General features: G+C 42.2%; 1 protein-coding gene across 1 annotated transcript; it reads right to left on the bottom strand.

Moving 5' to 3' along the window:
* Positions 1 to 367: 367 nt before the first annotated feature.
* LOC135240568 (actin-related protein 3) lies at positions 368 to 18301 on the bottom strand. Its single transcript, XM_064310183.1, has 12 exons — positions 18103 to 18301; positions 12955 to 13010; positions 11219 to 11343; positions 10783 to 10893; positions 10273 to 10368; positions 8704 to 8811; positions 7288 to 7431; positions 5197 to 5370; positions 4184 to 4276; positions 3113 to 3238; positions 2493 to 2576; positions 368 to 1638 (listed from the first exon to the last, which is right to left on the bottom strand). Exons 1-12 carry the CDS (start codon positions 18144 to 18146, stop codon positions 1543 to 1545), a joined length of 1257 nt encoding a protein of 418 aa, XP_064166253.1. The 5' UTR covers positions 18147 to 18301; the 3' UTR covers positions 368 to 1542.
* Between the last annotated feature and the right edge of the window lie 690 nt (positions 18302 to 18991).

The raw sequence follows: 18991 nt of genomic DNA, 5'->3' as shown, positions 1-18991 counted from the left end.
AGATAAAAGAAAGTCGCACTGCTCTAAATTGCATATTCCAAATGTCATCTTTTGAAGATGTAATCGTTTTCCTTACTGCATCATGGAATTAGCTGCAACCTGAAAGGAAACTGTGAAAATGAAAGAAAAATGGGCCAGAAGAGAACTAGACCATTCTTAGCAGGAAACCTTTTATACTTGCACAGCCACGGTAAATTGAGCTAAAGATTCAAAAGAACGAGATGTTCTATACTGCAGAACTGACCAAAAGAAGCGCAACCACCTGAACACAATAGATTTCCTTGCTCGACCCAGACCATGTCCACCTCAAAGAGTTATAGAAGAAGAAGAGAAAAAAAGAAGACAAGCAAATACAGAGGAAACAAAGTGGGGAACAAACAATTTATTTTGTCAATTTGACCAAAATAATTGGACACAACCGAGTGCGTCAACATTTCCTGCAGTCTGCACTCCTATTTATAGTGGTCGTCAATTTCGCAGGCACAAGGGAAGGGGACCTTTCTGGGCTTTCTGGCAATGGAACAGTCTGAAGGAGATCCAAGACAGATAAAGGGGAACAGCTGCACAAAACACCACAAATGAACTGCACTAATAACATCTGGGAAAGAAAAAAAAATCCCAGACAAAAGAGTAGAAATGACTTTTCCGCCTTTATTGGAATGTCGCTGGGCATTAAATACATGGATTTGATCTTTTAAATCATTTGGTATGTAATCAAAAACAATAACGAGGTTCTAGCCTACAATACTGGTCCGACAGTCATTTCAGTTATAATCATCTCCATTATTAGTAATAGTAGTAAAAAAAAAATGCAGTTAAAAAATAACAACAGAAAGGGCAAGGGCATTCAAGCAAGGGCAAGAGAGAACATTTCAAAAGATAAATTCCAAAAAAAAAAAAAAAAAGAAAATCATTGTGCTGGGCAGATTGTGGTACAGCAAAAAGGATTTCTTTATTTTCAGATTCCCATTTGGGAAATTCCTACCTGTGTTGAAGCTGCTTTGTGGTTTTAAATGATGTGACCTCGTAATCAGTACATAATTTATGGTTTCTCATTTCCCCAGCTTTACATATAAAAACTTTGTATGAAATATAAACAAGCTCCTGCCTAGTACACAGAGAATTGCATTTGAAGTAAAACAGAGCAGATGACTAAATTATTCGAACCCTGTAGCGATCTGGACACCCTCTCGACATGCTAAGTCGGGCACGTCCGGTTACATCACCACCAACGGCATTTTGTGACTCTCGTCCTCGCCGACACGTTTTTATCACAATGTTTTTTCCCTCCGCACGTGCTAAACTCAACGTCGTTTTGGTTTAGAAACTAAATTTCCCTCGTTTTTCTAGACGTTTGCGACAATTAACTTCCCCCCCAGCGCCACTGCGTTTGGTCTGTCGTTTCCGTTTTCTTTTTTAAATCTCGATACTTTCAGCCGTGGCAGCCCGGCCAGGCCGAAGAAGCGATCAAAGCGCGAACCTCCCCCGCCCCCCCGCCCCCCGCCCCAGAATCCTTTTCTAAAGTCAGCACAGAAGGCAGGTTTAGGACATGACCCCAAACACGGGGTTGTGGCGACAGATGCTGGGCCCAATCTCCTCGTAGTCCTTTTTGGTGTGGCACACTTGGTAGAATTCCGGCTAAAAAGGACAAAATATTACAATATAATCACTGTCATCATAAAAATTAAAAATGGAACTGAAGCATAATGATACAAAATATGAAGCTTAATACCACTAAAAGACAGACATACTGTACATATATATATATATATATATATACACATATATATATGCATCATCCAATAAATAACTGTCTACAGCACATAACTATATAGAGGACAAACCGGTGCACACACAACTTGAAATAAATATGCTCAGCTTTTAAATGACTGGCATACCCATATGAACTGAACTGGCAGCAAACACTTCATATATCACATTTATCCAGGCATTCATCACAAAGATGCACATTGCAAGTGCTTTATATCTGAATATAGACATGGCAAAATATTTTTCAATAATTACTTTTTCTTCGCATTCCAAAATAAACAATCCTTGCGCAAAGAACTGATCCAGTTAAACGGAACTTCCTACATAAGCCAACACACGATTCGTGCTACAGTCGCCCAGGAACGAAGGGTTTCAGTTGCCAGGGATGAAAGTCTCACTGCTCACTATTGACCCCTAGTGGTCAATTGGGCGCCCACAAGTCTGCAAGTCAAGATGCGTATGAAGCGTCTTCCGCCAGCTCGTGTCTGTGCAAGCCCGATTTCACGGCGTTAGGTAGCGGCAGCTGACATCACATGCTTCAGAGGAGGGCATGTGCTTGTCTCCGTTCTCCGCACTGATATCGGAGGTTGCGGGAATGACCGCTGATGATAATTATGACCGGGCATTCCAAAGTGGGCGGAGAAACCAGGATTGGCATGAAAAATGAAATGACATTTTTGATATAGCACAGTGAAGATGGGAAGGGCTGAAATGCTACTCACTGTAGAGGCTAACATGGAGCCGCCGAACCAAACGGCGTATCTCTGCATGTGATGAGTGATGACCTGCACGTCGATCGGCTTCGGCTACAACACAAAACACAGGAAACCTCTTCAGCGCGGTGCGTTTAAAAAATGACCATCTTACAGAACAAAATGCAGGACCTAAACTTCACAGGAGAAAAATTTACTTAAAATGCAAAGTAAGTAGCTTTCAGCTTGACAAGTCAAACGTGTTAAGTGTGAGAAGAAAGCTACCAGGAGTTCTAATTGAGTACCTTATATCCCAAATCACTACATTACACAGGTTCTTAAAAATTTAGTTTGCTTGCTGAATGCCACTAAAACTGGTGCAGTCTGCAGTAAATGCTTTAGGCATGGTTTATGGGAGTAAATTAACTTGCAATCACTTCCAATCACTGTTACCAGGGTAAAATTTCCCCCGTCTGAGAGAAGTCAGCAGTAAGTGAAAAAGCTGGAAGCCTGCTCCAAGGTGCCTCATTTAGCATCAGGCCCCATCTGTGGTGAGAGTAATCGGGGAGCGGGGCGCGCCCCCTGGCCTCTCGCAGCTGCTCTGCGTCCAGCGGCGCGCCCGTCGCGTGGCCCCGGGTCGGCCCCCTCACCTTCAGCTTCCCGCCGCTCAGCTCCTCGCTCATCTTCAGCCGCGCGTCCACCGTCCTCTTCAGGTCCCTCTGCATGCGCCGGCCAAAGTCCCGGAACATGGTGGAGCCGCCCGAGAGGACGATGTTCTGAGGAAGAGAGGACGGGCAGGCGTGAGAGAGACATTACAGAGAGACACACACACAAGCACACACACACAAATAACACACACACACAAGCACACACACACACACACACAAATAAAACACTCACACACGCACACACACACAAATAAAACACTCATACACACACACGCACACACACAAATAAAACACTCACACACACACACACACACACGCACACACACAAATAAAACACACACACACACAAGCACACACACACACACACACGCACACACAAATAAAACACTACACACAAGCACACACACACAAATAACACACACACACAAGCACACACACACAAATAACACACACACACGCACACACACACAAATAAAACACTCACACACAAGCACACACACACACACACACACAAATAAAACACTCTCACACACACACACAAATAAAACACTCACACTCACGCAGACACACAAAAATAAAACACTCATACATACACACACACGCACACACACACAAATAAAACACTCACACACACACACTCACACACACACACAAATAAAACACACACACACAAATAAAACACTCATACACACACACACACACACATAAAACACTCACACACACGCACACAAATAAAACACTCACACACACACACGTACACACAAATAAAACACTCTCACACACACACACAATCTCTTGAAAGAGAGATGTAGCCATATAACCCATAACCCCTGAAAGTATATTTTGTATTCTGTGCAACGGCTGAAAGAATAAAGGTTCAGCAGCAAGCTCTGTAACAGCTTAAAAGCATAGTTTGTGAAGTAATTTAAATGCAAGTGTAAAAGTATACATTTTACAAGCTCTAAGAGTAGAAAAGCATAAAGTTCTGCTCTTCCTTCCCCTGAGAAGCATGCAAAACAGCATCAGAAATCAATCCCGCAGCGATGGTCTGACCTTGTACAGGGGGCGTCTGACATCGATGGGGCAGTTCTGTATGACCTCGTCCACCACCTCTGAGATGGGCTGGGTGAAGTCCGGGTTTGCAAACTACCAGAAACAAGGGATGCATTCATTCATTCAGGTAACATGAGGACATCAGCGCCTGCACCTATAATCCCTATCAAGAAACCTCAAAACTCAAAGCAGTACACAACCTCAAAATGCTCCTTGACGTGTAAACCATTCCAGGGTCCTTAGTATGCACTACTTGCATTAGCAATTAATCATTTTTAAGTCAAATAACTGTACTGGCCTATACAGGAGGACAAAGCTCAAGAACAAAAGAGGTAGTGTTTAGCCAGCTAGATAGCAAGCAAACCACTTGTCAATCACCCATCAAAGGTAAATTTGGAAATTATTCACACGGGTCTCCTCCCTGTGAATTAGAGCAGTGTCCCAACTATGAAGAATGACTCTAGCCAGATAGTCAATGTTACCTAATGAAACGCTAGCTACTTATAAGCTTCATTTTGAATGTCATCCTTTTTGTCTTGGATTGAAAGATCTTCTTAATTACACAATCTTTTATATGATCCCACAAGCTGGTATCTTGTACTGAGCTCTTCAAGCCTCTTCAAGCCTAATGAAAGTATTAATCAAATAATTTGAGCACAATGGGGAAGGATGGGATGAAAGTGCATGTGCAAAGAACATTTTCATCATCAGAATAATAAACCCCTACTCTAAGTCTTTCCTTGCCTTCCCATGCCTAGTGCTTCAGGAATTGTGGGCCATGTTGTGGTGATGCATTTATGATGCCGGTGTCTAGACAAGATATTTAACTTAGAACTAACAACAAACTTGAAAATGTGTCAGTCCTTGTGTGTGAGTGTGGGGTGTCTTTAAATCTAGAATGAAATGATTAAACTGGAACACAACCTGCTGGAACCGATGGACTGCAGCACAGCATATATAACCAGGCTGTAACCCATAGGTCTGTCCCACCCCCAGCCTCTCCAGGACCGTACCTCCGGATGGAAGAAGATCTCGGGGCCCAGGAAGCGCTCGTAGCCCACGTCGATGGTGAACTCCTTCTTGCTGATGGAGTTGATGCCGGTGTACTGCTTGATCCATTTGGATCCGTCTGTATCGTACTTGCTGAACTCTTTCACCAAATCAGGGCACACGTAACTGAAGCGTTCCTAGAACACCGGGAAGGGGGTGGGGGGGAGGGGTCAAGCCAGCATAAAGCTCTATTTACCATCACTTCACCCACTAGGGCATGTAGCTAGGACCTGCACGGACAGGCGCTACTGGGCTACATACCATAAACATAGTTATAAAAAGGAGAACAGAATCATACAGAACAGGCAGTATCTAAGTAGAAAACAGAAGCTCACTGCTACGGTTCAAACAGTTCACTGCTAAAGTAGCAGATAATCACGCACATCAAGTCTTCCCAAATGGGGCACGACTGAAAAACAAAGAAAAAATAGGAAAGCCTGAAAACTACTCCCGACGTCTCACATTTTACAACACATTATAACGGCACAGCAGCAATGTGTAGAGCATTTCTTTTTCACATTTATGTGCATTAGTTGCCCTGTATACTTGTATAAGAGGCAAGTGCATTTCCCTGTGGTTTATAATGACTGTGGCTGCATTCATTTGAAAACAAAAGCGCAACTTTCATTTTTGTCATTTTTCTTTTTTTTTATTGCGCTGTTGGCAGTCGCTGCAAAAATAACGATTCCATTACCATTTCATGAGATCTTCTGTGATAAGAAGCTAGTTTAATCACAATGTACATCTTCCTGTACTATATCCAGCCAGCGCAAAAATAAATTGCTGCGTGACTGTAAACTTGTCTGCAATACAGTGGAAAAGAAATAAGTTTGATCATTAAAAATGAGAGAAGAGCCAGCGAGCGTCACAAGTCAGTGGTGTAGCTGCAGTGCCATCTGCTGTCCACTCAGAGACACAGCAACTGAGACGCCCCTCTGAACCCAGTAGCTTCTCTCCTTTTCACTTGAAACCAGTTTTTTATGCAGTGCAATTATTTGCCTTTTTGCCATCAGGCAAAGGAGAGACTTCCAGACCCACAGCACCATATTAGCGGTCTGTTCTTTTTAGGGGTCTTCTGAATTCTGCTTAAATGTTTGTGGGCAAGTCCTGTCCGCAGCTGTTTAAATATTAATATCCAGTGAAACTCCTAACACTTTTCTATTTAAAAAAAAAAAAAAAAGAAGAAGATTTTTTTTTTTCTTTTGTAGAATGTCCTTGTGTGTGAGCGCTTCAACTGCGGACATGTCGCAATGTGTTTGCACACGTCCTCTCAGTAATGCAAAGCAAACACTGGGGGCTTAAGGAGTCAAACTGTGTAGGATGAATTTTAAGTGGACTGAACTGGATATTAATGGGTCTGGGATATTAATGGAGTTGGATATTAATGACTCAGCAGTGGCATAGTAAAATTATTAACAGATTATTTCCCGTAATGAACGAATGGACTGCAGCTGTACCGGCGGATTTTGATTGGATGACATTCTCTATTGTTGATTTTTGACTGGCAGTGGAGCTGTACTTGTGAATTTTGATTAGATGTGCTACTCTGTTGTTGGATTTTGATTGGACATGGGACTGTACTGGTGAATGTTGATTGGATGTGTTACTCTGTTGCTGGATTGTTACTTGAAATGGAGCTGTACTGCAGGAGTACGACTGCCATTAAGCTTCTTTGGTAGATTACAGTAAGTGGGTCTGGTTAGGAGACAGCACACCGATGCAGACTTACAGCAGGCCGAGAACAGAACGTGTGCTGTGCGAGAGGATGCGAGACCGCATTAGCGGGTGGATAAAGGATTCATTTGGCTGAATCCTTATGCATTGGTGTATTATGACTGAGTGGAACACAGTGATTGTGACATGCCAAGAAATGCGACGGTACGGTGCACTGGATTGTGAAAGACGAGGCACAACAGCAGGGGATTCTGAGTGATGTGAGGCGAAGTGAATGGGGAATGTGCGTGGGTGTGTGTGCACGTGTACGTGTGTGTGTGTGTGTGCACGTGTACGTGTGTGTGTGCGCGCGTGTGTGTACATACGCACGTGCACCCTACCTTCACTGCTTTGGCGGTCTCTAGGGACTGCTCTGGTGGGATCCCCACCTCCCTCTCCCTCAGAAGCTGCTGGGTAAAGTAGGTTATGTCCCGTCCAGCAATGGGGATGTGCTTTATACAGCTGCCAATCACATACCCCTCTGCCTGGAGGAAAAAAACAGCAAAGGAGCCATCATGCCCTGAGCCGCTACAACCCTCCCAAACTGGTGTAACCATCAACCTAGCAGAAGTACCTTAATACAATCAGCACCCTATGCAATAACCACATAGCACGTAAAAAGCCAGCCAACGCATTTGTAAAATAAAATTATAATAAGATATATATAATGTTAATTATTACAATGTTATATATATATATATGTATTTATTTATTTTAATCAAACAATGAGGTTCTGTGTTTCCCCCAGTATTAGGAAATGTTAGAAATGTTAGAGTTAGTCACCAACTCAAAGCATAAATATAAGACCGTGCAGCTTGTGAAAACCGTGATGTTGCTTAAAAAGCTGTAGGCATTTGAATGATAATTCTTGTAATTAGGGTGAGTATAATTGCTATTGATTCACACATTAAAATGCACATTAAGTGCACTTGCTGTTTAATATTGCTTTGAGTGCACCTCTTAAGTGGTTTACAGTGCCTACATCTACCAGGCCAGCCCCTACTTCCTCTACTGGTAGAAAAGCCTGACTCGTCACAATTGCTTGCAAAACACATTCAAAATAACTCTAAATGATGTAGCCCTTGGCAGTAATTTCTGCTGACAAGTTTGTTTTTTTTTTACAATTCTAACCCACATCCTGAAAAGCTCAACCATTCCTTCTGTATTCCTTCTATATTTACTAAGCACAACAGCCCCATTTACAGTGATACACTGCATTAAATACTGACATAAATTTGGTTAGATTTTGATTACATCAATGATGCCGTTATTTCTTAGAGGACTTGTTCATTATACTAATTCTAAAATGAGTGTGAATGGATAAGTTGCAGACAGTACTCCAAAAATGAGAATCAGGTGTACAATTACAGGGACATGCTGGGTCACTGTGCTGAGACCAGCTGTCTCTCAGAGGTAAAGAAATAATAATGAGAATAATTAATAAAATAGAAGAATTTTAATTGAAGAACTTTAATTGGCCATATTAATTATTTTGAACAGTAATCAAAAACTTCATAATTAAACTACAGAAAGAACTCTAGTGATTTTTCTTCCTCTGGTCATGAAGAACCCAAGAGCTCATTACAAAGAAATGGAATTTAACCAGAGTGTAGGGGATAGGGTTGGATAGAGAAAGGTCACTTATTTGACCTTGAGTACCGTAGGATATTGGCTTTTTAATGATTACGGGGAGATTCATGCAAATTCAGGGTCCTAATTGGAGGTCTGCAGGCGGGCGTTGCCATAGAGATGCTCACCACTGGGATGACGTGTGTGACCCCGTCCCCGCTGTCAATCACAGTCCCTGTAAGAGTCCTCTCTCCAACCTGTCTGGATGTCCAGGATGCCGCCAGAGCAAGGACTGCCTGAGGAAGGAGGGAGGGGGAGAGAAAGAGAGAGATAGAGAGGTGGGAGAAGGGGAGAGAGAGATGGAGAGAGGGGGAGGGGGGGGAGAGAGAGAGAGGAGGAGCCTTTACGGTCTGCTTTCAGGTATTACAGGAACTGGAGACTCTATATAAATCACTACAATACATACAGGGTGTGATTTCTAAACTGTGGGCCATGCACTGCACTAGTTACATTATTAATACCCCATTTGAACATGTCAGGCAACATTTTATGTACGGAGGGGCACAGTAAATGCATTTAATAAAGTTTGGGAACCACTACTGTAAGATTAATACCAAAGATAACCATGTTAAACCATTGGTGTATACAATAACATCACATTCACACAGAACTTCCAATAACAATGTATTATTACGAAAATGTTTGTCAACCACACAGATTAATCAAACTCATGACCAGGAGCAGGAGATCAGAGAAACCAAATGGTGATTGTGATATACAGATATACAGCTGCCAGACTGGTTGCAATATTTCATCATGTTCACCACTCCATGGCATTGTCGAAGTGGATTTCACTGTGGTTATAGATACGACAACAAAATTTCTCGTGAATTCATTCCTAAAGCACTGACGTAGACGGGAATCTATCCAAGCCAATCTGGAAGGGAAAACGGCATGCATTGGACTGTTACATCCTATTGAGCCATTACACAACTACACTGAGGTCCTTATCTGTTAAAAAGAAATAGGCTGTGTTCTTACTGCAGCCCTTTACCTGAAGTGCAGATATAAAAGCACAATCCATTTCTATTTAAAATGTACATTACTTTTTGGACTTTGTGCCAACAGTTAAATTCTCATTAATAGCCTTCCTAAACACACAGGCTCCAACTAGTCATTCCGCTCTTATTAACCTGACACTCTAGAGTGGGGTATATAAAACATATATACGGCAACCCTTTAATATCGTTATACAAGCCTTTGCAAAGCTGAGTCAACAGAACCGTCTAAATTTCTAAAATATCTAAAATATCCTGCTTCACATACGTCTTTCTGGGCCAACTGAACGCATACAATCAAAATGAAATTATATTTTAAAAACCGAGAAAGTGAACTGTCCAGAAAAAGTGATGCACCAACAACTTTGATTAACTACACATTTTTTTATTTATTAGTTTTTTATTATATATTTTTTAAGCATATTTCCATAATATTGTGAAATATGAAAAAATGTACAAATAATGTTGACGTTTGTTGGGGGATATGTGCTTTTATGGATTATGCTAAATGGTCCCAATCTGCTCATATGCATATTATAGGGCTTAGGGAAGAAACTGGCTGTATCTGCCCCCAAAATAATGGGAGCATGTATGAAAAAAACCATCGGGGCTGATTGACAACACCATCGATACATGCAATCAGCTGTATAAAGAAATGCTGAACTAGCCCAAACTGCAGAACGGGAGCATGGTCCTTACCTGCACTGCGATGTACAGTCCCGGGACGTTGAATGACTCGAACATGATCTCTGCCGTGTATTCCCGGTTCTCCGGCGTGTTCAATGGAGGCTCTGTCTGCAGGGCAAATTGCACGTCACATGACCGCATGAGTCAGACCCAGCACCGTGGCACAATGGCGGTCATTCATCGGTGTCTTTGCGGTGTAAATTCAGCCAGCATGGTCAGAGGGCATAGGGACCATGAGGCAAGCCCTGTACTGTAGTACAAAGGGAGCCCTATCACACTGTAATTACAGTGTAAATATTACAAGAAGGGTCAGGAATCATAATGGCCACGGATGTGAACAGGCCAGTAGAGGAGACGTCTTTTCTAAATATATATCAACAGTGTGATTTCAGTGGGAAAGATAACAACCATGAATTGTGAGTCAAGCTTGGTGATAAACATACATTTATCTGCAACCTTAACTCTGTATGGACGGTCAGATGGCACACGTTATCATCCATAAGTGTCGCTTCAGGCTCTTACCAACAGGAAGTAGTGGTCTTCAGGTTCTGCCCGCAGGTACTTGAAGATGACCTGTTCCATGAATCTCTCCATCAAGTCCCAGTCTTCCACGATGCCGTGACGGATCGGCCACTGTTCAGAGAGAAGCCACGAGGATCAGGGCGTTAAGGCACTTATCATCTCAGTGCCTGGCTTTTACATTACTGCTGCATTTAATTAAAAAAATAATTACAAGAGAGTATCCTGGATCAAAGGCATTGTCCCACTAACTGTTTTTGGTGCATCCAACCAAACCTGTCCCCTGAGTTTATTGTCTCAGAGTTGAAACCCAAGGTGCCTTTTAACCGGTAAAAAGATTAAGCAAATTTACTCAAAAACCACAAGCGCTCCCAGCTCTGAAGGGTGGGAACCCCCATTCCTAGTGGCCGCGGTGGTGGCAGCAGGGCCTGCTCGTTACCTTCGTGGCATATGTGGGTTTGTCTATAGCCTCGTCACCGATGAAGAAGTCCAGGTCGTCCACCCCCTTCATCATCCTGCGCTGGGCCTGGTCGCCGACCTTGGCCGACTCTTTGATGGCAATACCTGGGGGAGACACACTGGCGTGAGTATTAAGGCTCACATGTTAAACTTCCCAAATACACCTCTTCCAAAGGCCACTCGCAGGACAGCCATAGCCACCCACAAGCATAACTAGTCCATACTAAAAAAGAATCACTACTCAAAAAACCAGGACATGTCTGACACTCTCGGACCAGGGTTGCCTACCCTCAAGTTATACATAAAATACATATACATAAAACACCTGGTTGCCGGCTCTTGATTTAGATATATCTAAAACACCTGCAAGTACCAGCCTCAATGTACTCACCCCAAGTCTGCTACTCAAATCTGCACTTAACAACCTCTTCTGGTCCCATCACATAGCAGCCCTTGGCCTCAAAGTACTCAACAAAAAAAGCCATCAGCTATATTTAACTTCAAACGAACATCCGCTGAATAGGCATGGGAAGGAAAAAATGCCGAACTCTTCTCAGGACAGAGAGAGAGAGCCATTAAACGACTTCCTGAAGACTGTAATAAGTGATGAACTGTATTCTTTTATTTGTATTCCATAACACGGTATGTACCCAAAGTGCTCTCACATGCTCAAACTGTTTTACCAGAAAAATCTGTATTTCCTCCATAAATGTGAGCTCTCCACACGCACTTTGTAATAGTTTCATTTAACCAGTTTTTCCCCCAACAATGCCAACAAAGCAGAGTCTCACTGTGCAAGTGATTCCTTTATCCATTCACACTGTACTTCACAAGTTTATTAACAATAACGACAATTTTAAAGATTGTTTCATCATCTAGCTATATGGAGTACGGTACGTACGGTAGACAACAGATTAATCTTTAGAGGCAAAAGTGCCAACTGTTAAAATATGAAATTCTTTATCTGATACAGAAAACAAATAACCCAAGAAGCCATTTAAAAATGAAATGCACCGAATGTGTCCTGAACATACATACACTGAATTCACTGCATGTGCATTTTGTTATGTGAAATGCATGTTAAATATTAAACACCAGCGATACCGAATGAACAGCAGTTCTGCCTGTGGGTGAATGTACATAATGCCATATGTTGTTTGGCTTGAGGTGACGCCATGGCATTATTTTCTACATCTATGAGGACTGGGAGGTGAAAATGCGCAGTTGAGCTTGCACAGGCAGCCAGCGTATCTTTCCACTCTGCGGTCCAGCGCCTGGACTGCGCAGCCAGTGTGCCTGAGTCACTCACTCAGCAGACCCGCTGGGACTTACAAGAGCAGAGAACGTCAGCGCTGGTCTCAGGAAGACAACAGCACGAACATCCTGAGGGGCTGATGACTCAGCACGGTGAGATACACTAGGCACTGAAACACTCTGCTACGGGGACGCTACAGCCAATAGTGTGCCACCATGAGGGACTCACAATACTGATTTTAAAAGATATTTAATCTAATACAGCAGACATATTCAAGCACAGCTCAGCTGTACCTGGACAGCGGTAAGAATTCTCTTCGCAAGTGAAAGAAAACCTTGTTGTAGCAGTGAGATCCACTTCCTGTTCTCTGAAACAACACTTAGGCCTCCGTAAGTCCTGTCTAAGCATGACTAGACATTTCTGCAGTGGAGCACATATTCTATTGATAAAAATGTACTTACATGATGGAACAATGAACTGTGGCTCTGTGTTCCCTGCATAGCCCAGTTTTGTGTATCTGAAAGAAAAACAAATGAACGTTAATGTAGTCTACTGTAAGCAATCTTGTCATATTTTGTGTAGGAACTGACAGGTAAAGCACTGCACATTTTTAACTAGACTGTGATTAGCAAAACTGTGCACACCTGCTTCAACTTGGTTTCTAAGTGGAAAACGTGTCAGAGTAACCAGCTGGCCTTCATATGGTGTGCTTGGGGGAGGTTTGCACTGGTTGCTCACTCAGATATTTCTTGTTACAGAAGACCAATGCTTTACTTGCGGAGTGCACTTTATAAATGTAAAATATTCATGGAACCATCAAGGACAAATCTAAGAGTCGCCTCTGTGAGACTGTAGCAGTCAGCCCAGGCAGCACCTGAATAAGCGTGGCTGTGGGGTGTGGAGTGCTAGCAAACAGACAGTAAGCTGTAGATGTAAGGACCTACGCTTTGTGGAGAATGAAGGAAATCTTTTGCAAGTAATACACACAAGTACAACCTCTAAAGTGCTGCTATACAAGTAAGAGTTATCTGAAGTATATTTTCTTATTTTGGATCATCCGAAACTTCAGCAAGTACATACAATATCCGTCAATGCACATAAACTAGAAAAACAGCTGGGGCCAATCGAAAACCACAAAAAAGTGAACTATCCCTTTCACGGTTGTGAAAAAAAAGCCTCTCTCTCGCGGCACAACACAGCAAAAGTACGATTGACCTCATCCAGTGGTTTTGGGGTTGGTAATGCAAAATTGACAAAACCCACAAAAACTCAAGCAGCCAATGACTTTGTGTGTAATATTGGCGCACCAGGTTCACAGCACAGACACAAGAAAATGTTCAGCCTGATTGCAGCTGAAAGCACATAATGGCAATTTTATTGGCAGACTTCAATGATTTTGATGAAAATCATTTGGAAACCCAAAGGCCATATCGGTCCAGCGCTGAGTTAACTGGCGTCTACGCAACAAGGCTGAAGCATACTTTACTCATTACCACCAAAGACTGAGCATCCTGAGGAATTGAACGACCTTCAGAGCGCTTCCCTGTGTAGTATTTTATGGCCAGCCACATGTTGCCCAGATGTGAAGTGAGCTTCTCTCTCCTGTGGAGCAAAGCTGACCTGCACAGAGACCGGTTAGAGGAACACTGAAAGGCCACACAGTTCACTGCTTGGTTTCTCTCTGACAGCGCTGGGCTATATCAAGCACAAATAAAGCTTTAATAAAAGAGTTCCAAGAAAAGGCAATGACAGATGTGTTGGCCTAATTCAGAATGTGAGAATTCAGCCTTTCAGGTTGTATCTTGATATATATACATAAGGGGGGAGTAACAGAGTATTGTAATGTGTGAAAACACTGAATTTCAAACAAGGAGTGGAAGTAGGTGATGGTGACAGTAAAAGTCTATTTATGGATTTACAGATCACCTTATTATTAAGAGGTACTCAAAATTCTAATGTCATGAAACTTATACATAGATGACAGGACCTCCAAGCCAGTGTACAAGAAACAAAAATGGACATGGAGCTTAAAAAATAAAATAAAAACACACATGTATCCAGGTAGCCTACAGTATAACAGTAAAAATGCCGAACTATTTATTCTTAAAAACAGAACAGTTAGGCCTACATGACACTCAAGTGAACTGAAAGCCTAACAATGATTACAGAATGCTCAGGCACAATGACGCAAGGCCTAAAAATGTCCCTCACCAAATTATAAAGTGAGTGTTCGATTCTAACACTGGAGTGCATTTCACCTGGTATGGGCGGGGCAAGACCGCATTCCAGGGTAAATTCCTGACTTGCCTGAAACAGTCACCTGCTTGGCCTACCTGTTGAAACAGGCGTCTGGTGTCAGGCTGCAAGACAATCCTGAACCCTTGTTTTTTCAGGCATTTCAGCAAATAGCCTACCTGTACTCTATATTGCCACCCCTGTATAATATCATATAAATACATTTTTAAAATGTGTGCCTCTGCCTGTATCAATTAACGAATCATTTCAGAAAGGCGTTGTCATGTAAACAGTTTCTCGGGGCAATGGTAAACATGGTCGGGCGTGCACGTACAAAAGTGACAAGCTTTGCATGCTTTACTTGCCAGGCAGAACATGTACACTGCTTACACTGTTCTAAAAACATCCAATCTGTGTCACATATGAGGAATTGGGTCACTTTTAGCTGCAGTCTTTATGTAGCCTTTGTGGGGAATGAGCAAAAACGTTCCCAAAATAAACAGAAGGAAGGGGGGTTTTTTAATGACCGAGATGAAGCTGAGCTTGCAATCAGCTTGAAACTGAAGGCCTTTGCTATCTATGAAAACAGAGCAAAGACATCATCACAACGCATGGACTGGTAAAGTATAGTGATGGGTAAGTGAAGCTTAGTGAACCAATAATTGGTATAGGCTACTTTCCATGAGCTATCAATGAACGAATCAAAACACTTTGGGCTCAAAACATGATTGATTCAAATGAGTCACTGAAGACATGCAATGGCTCTGCCCAATAAGGTGAAGTGAAGGGTTTCAAAATGAATTTTGCCTTCTTGGATGACATGAGCACCAAAAAAACAAGAAGTTAGCATTAGTTGATGACCAAAACAGCTACAGAAGCCATTTAAGGCAGTGGATGCCTGCTTAGCCATTAGCCTCCATATTTCTAAATTCAAAGGGGTGACTCATGTCCTGTGGTCAGGCCTTAGAATCTTGGTTATTCGTTATGCTTTCACACTGCCTTCCTCCAAAGACAAGAAAGTAAATCACATCTTTTTTTTATTTAACAATTTACCTCCAGAATGAAGACAAAGTTCAAAAGAAGCCAAAGGCTGGGTCAAATATTTTGCAAGAAAAAAGAAGCAGCGTGTCACAATCCAACCTCAACTGCCTTCTAAATACATTTTCACAGTGGTCCCTAAAACGTTTATCTAGCCTACTCATACAGCTAATAACCTACAAGATCTCTAAAACTAAACTGCCCCATCAATCTTTTAGAGGATTTCTCCATACAGCAATGTAGTTTAATCATATCGTAATTGCTCTTATGCTGCTATCATATCCAATTTCTCATTCACTTTATCTTGTTGACCCAAGGTTTTCAACCAACGAGATATGGAAAATTATGCAATCTCTATGCTATAAATAATAGAGAAGTGTAAAGCTTTTCCTGAGTCAGACACATGTGGCTGGGGCACCCTGTGGTAAGGATGTGAGGACTGAAGGGGCTTTGGGGTTCCAGAAGAAGGCAAACTTTAAGTAAAATTGTCGACAGAGGTCACGCTCATTTGGTGGCTTGTCAGGGTGAGTCCTTTGCACTGAAACATGACCGCTCACACACAAAAGGGTTGAAACCACAGGAGGTTTCAAGACATTATCGAAGCTCCTATGGTGAACACAACTGAAAATAAAAACATGGATGAACATATTTGTACTCAGAAGCACACGTTCCTTCCTCTTCTCAAAAACAACATTGGTTAAATATTGCAAAACAACAACTGTAAAGAAATGCCAGACCATCAATTGTGGTAAATGAGTCGATACATACCTAATGGAAACAAATAAGGTGTGAAATACAAGGTGTTCAAAATAAAAACAATACAGGTAATTCAATCTCACGCAGTGTGGGTGGGCCAAAAGAATATACAATACGGAATGAAGAAAGGCCAGCCTGCAACAGGCCAATGGGCCCACTCATCTGCTCTGAACAAATTCTCTATTCAAATAAAAACAAGACTTCATACATACAGGCATACACTGCATACTTAAAAGGAACAATGAACAAAGCGTTAGTACATTTGTAAGAAAATGTAATACAGAAACCAGGCTACACTACCACAGCACACATATTCAGTAAAGTGCATATTTGAAGGTCAGAAATACATCTCTTTTTTTGGAAGAAGTGCTGTCTGACTATGTTGTGGTAGTTTCTCAATGCAAGCTATCTGCTTTACTGCTTTTGCCCCCACCTTTATTCCCTGACAATTATAAATAAGATAAGGTATTTATATTGAAAATGACAGCTTCGCTACAGCAGACCACTTCCCAAGCACCACCTGCTCTAATATTCTGTTCACATGGTACAGTTTGTTTAAAAGCTTCTATGTAAACGATGTATTCATGCACAATATCTAAATGTAGTTATAATAAACTTGTGGCTTGTCCAAAACTTACTAGCACAAGCAATGCAAGATTCGACATCCCTATGACAACCTGGCAAAAGAACTGTCAGACAAACTAGCGCTGTTTTATTTTGCATGGTACAACTGTTTTGGATAACTCACTCTGAAGAAGCCAGCCAGCCAGCCAGCCAGCCAGCCAGCTATCTAGTCATGTGGACCTGTTACCAACATTGTTACTGTTAGATATACATTTTCGAACAGCTAACTAGCTAAGCTGCCATATTCAGAGAGCACAGCTACCTGGCCAAGTTACCTAAATGAATTTGGATACCGAAACAGCCATATATGGAATAAAAAGACTCAGGTTAACAGCAGCTGAATGAGGAAGAGGATTCTGACAAACCTAGGAAGTCGTTTTGCGCGTGCACGTACCGAGTTGGTCACAAAAAGAAATTCTAACTTAAAAGATGGGTGTTCACTCTTCCTCACAATACTAATAACGAATATGACAACCTCAACCTCTTACCCAACGCCTGCTTATAAAACAAGCAACTGTATGTCGTCGCGTTTTTTTAATGTTAGCTACGATCGTTTAGCTTCCCTAGTTTGTGCAGAGTTCTGGGTGGACCCTTCTTCGGTGAAAACGTCCTCAGACAGGAAAAAAGATCATTTTCTGATGATGAAAGCAAAGAGCTAGCTAGCTAACATGCTAAGCCCGCTAATCAATTGCACGTTATAACCTACTTCTTCTATTCGTTCAGCGTCAAATATCCTCTAATTAATAGTAACATTGGCGTGCAAACGACATTCCACGCCCGGAAAGATTACCGCAAATGAATGAACGAAGCGTATTCACCGAACCCTCCGTGCACAGCTAGTACCATACACACCCCGGCAGCTGCTGAGAAAAGGCAAAGACAGCTCAAAGCGTACACACAAAATTACCGCTCCACCTAGAGTGCAGCTTGCTCCTCAATGATGTTAAATTGCTTACCCTGTACCACAGTCCACTACACATGCCGGCAACCGTCCAGCCATCTCTTGTGTGCTTTAGGAGTAGTATTTAAGGGTGCGATTTTGATGGAAACTAATCTGTGACGGGCAGAGAGGTGCTGTCTGATGATCCAGGCGGAACCCTGCACCCGCACAGTGAAGTTTCCACTTCCGCACTCCTGCTAAGAGGCAGACAAGGGGAGGCAAGATGGCCGACGCTGAGCAATCACACACAGGCAGAGCCGAAGCGCAGTCAATCACGGGTGTTGTTCTTTTTTCTTCTGAGATAAGGCCCACCGGACCTTGGATGAGTTTCTTTTTGCTTCGCGGAAAACGCGTTTCTTGCTGATTGGTTAAAGTAGTCAACTGATCATCTCAGAACACTAAAGGCCTATGCGTATTATCTGCGAAGAAAAAAGAAACGTGTTCCTCGTGCAACCGATGAGGCGAAGATGACAACAGCAGTTTTAGTGAAATATAAGGCTGTTTTCTCATACAGTTATTTTAAAATGAACCAAACTCTTTTAAAGTGATCCGAAAGGTGAACCTGCTGCAAGCAAACTCAGTCTTTTTGTGGTCACACTGTGAGTGGACTTGAAGGAGGACTAGGCTCTCTTTCTGGTCCACTTAAGCATTGATGAGATCTCAAACCACTTTTTCACACAACAGCTCCTTTAGAACTCCAACCCCACTGCTGTAACATTGGATTATAGCACCATTATGACATAAATCTTTTTTCCATTAATGCATACCTATGTACCACTAATGTCAACCCCTGATTATGGCTAGTTTTCTTCAAGATGGCCTCTGCTGATGTGTTTATCATTTGGTTGTGCAACATTTTGAGGAAGCTGATGCAAGAAGAGAACAGGTTCTTTCTGACCACACAA

Source organism: Anguilla rostrata, chromosome 15, assembly GCF_018555375.3.
Source record: "Anguilla rostrata isolate EN2019 chromosome 15, ASM1855537v3, whole genome shotgun sequence".
NCBI lineage: Eukaryota > Metazoa > Chordata > Actinopteri > Anguilliformes > Anguillidae > Anguilla > Anguilla rostrata.
This window is presented reverse-complemented; position numbering and strand designations above follow the sequence as displayed.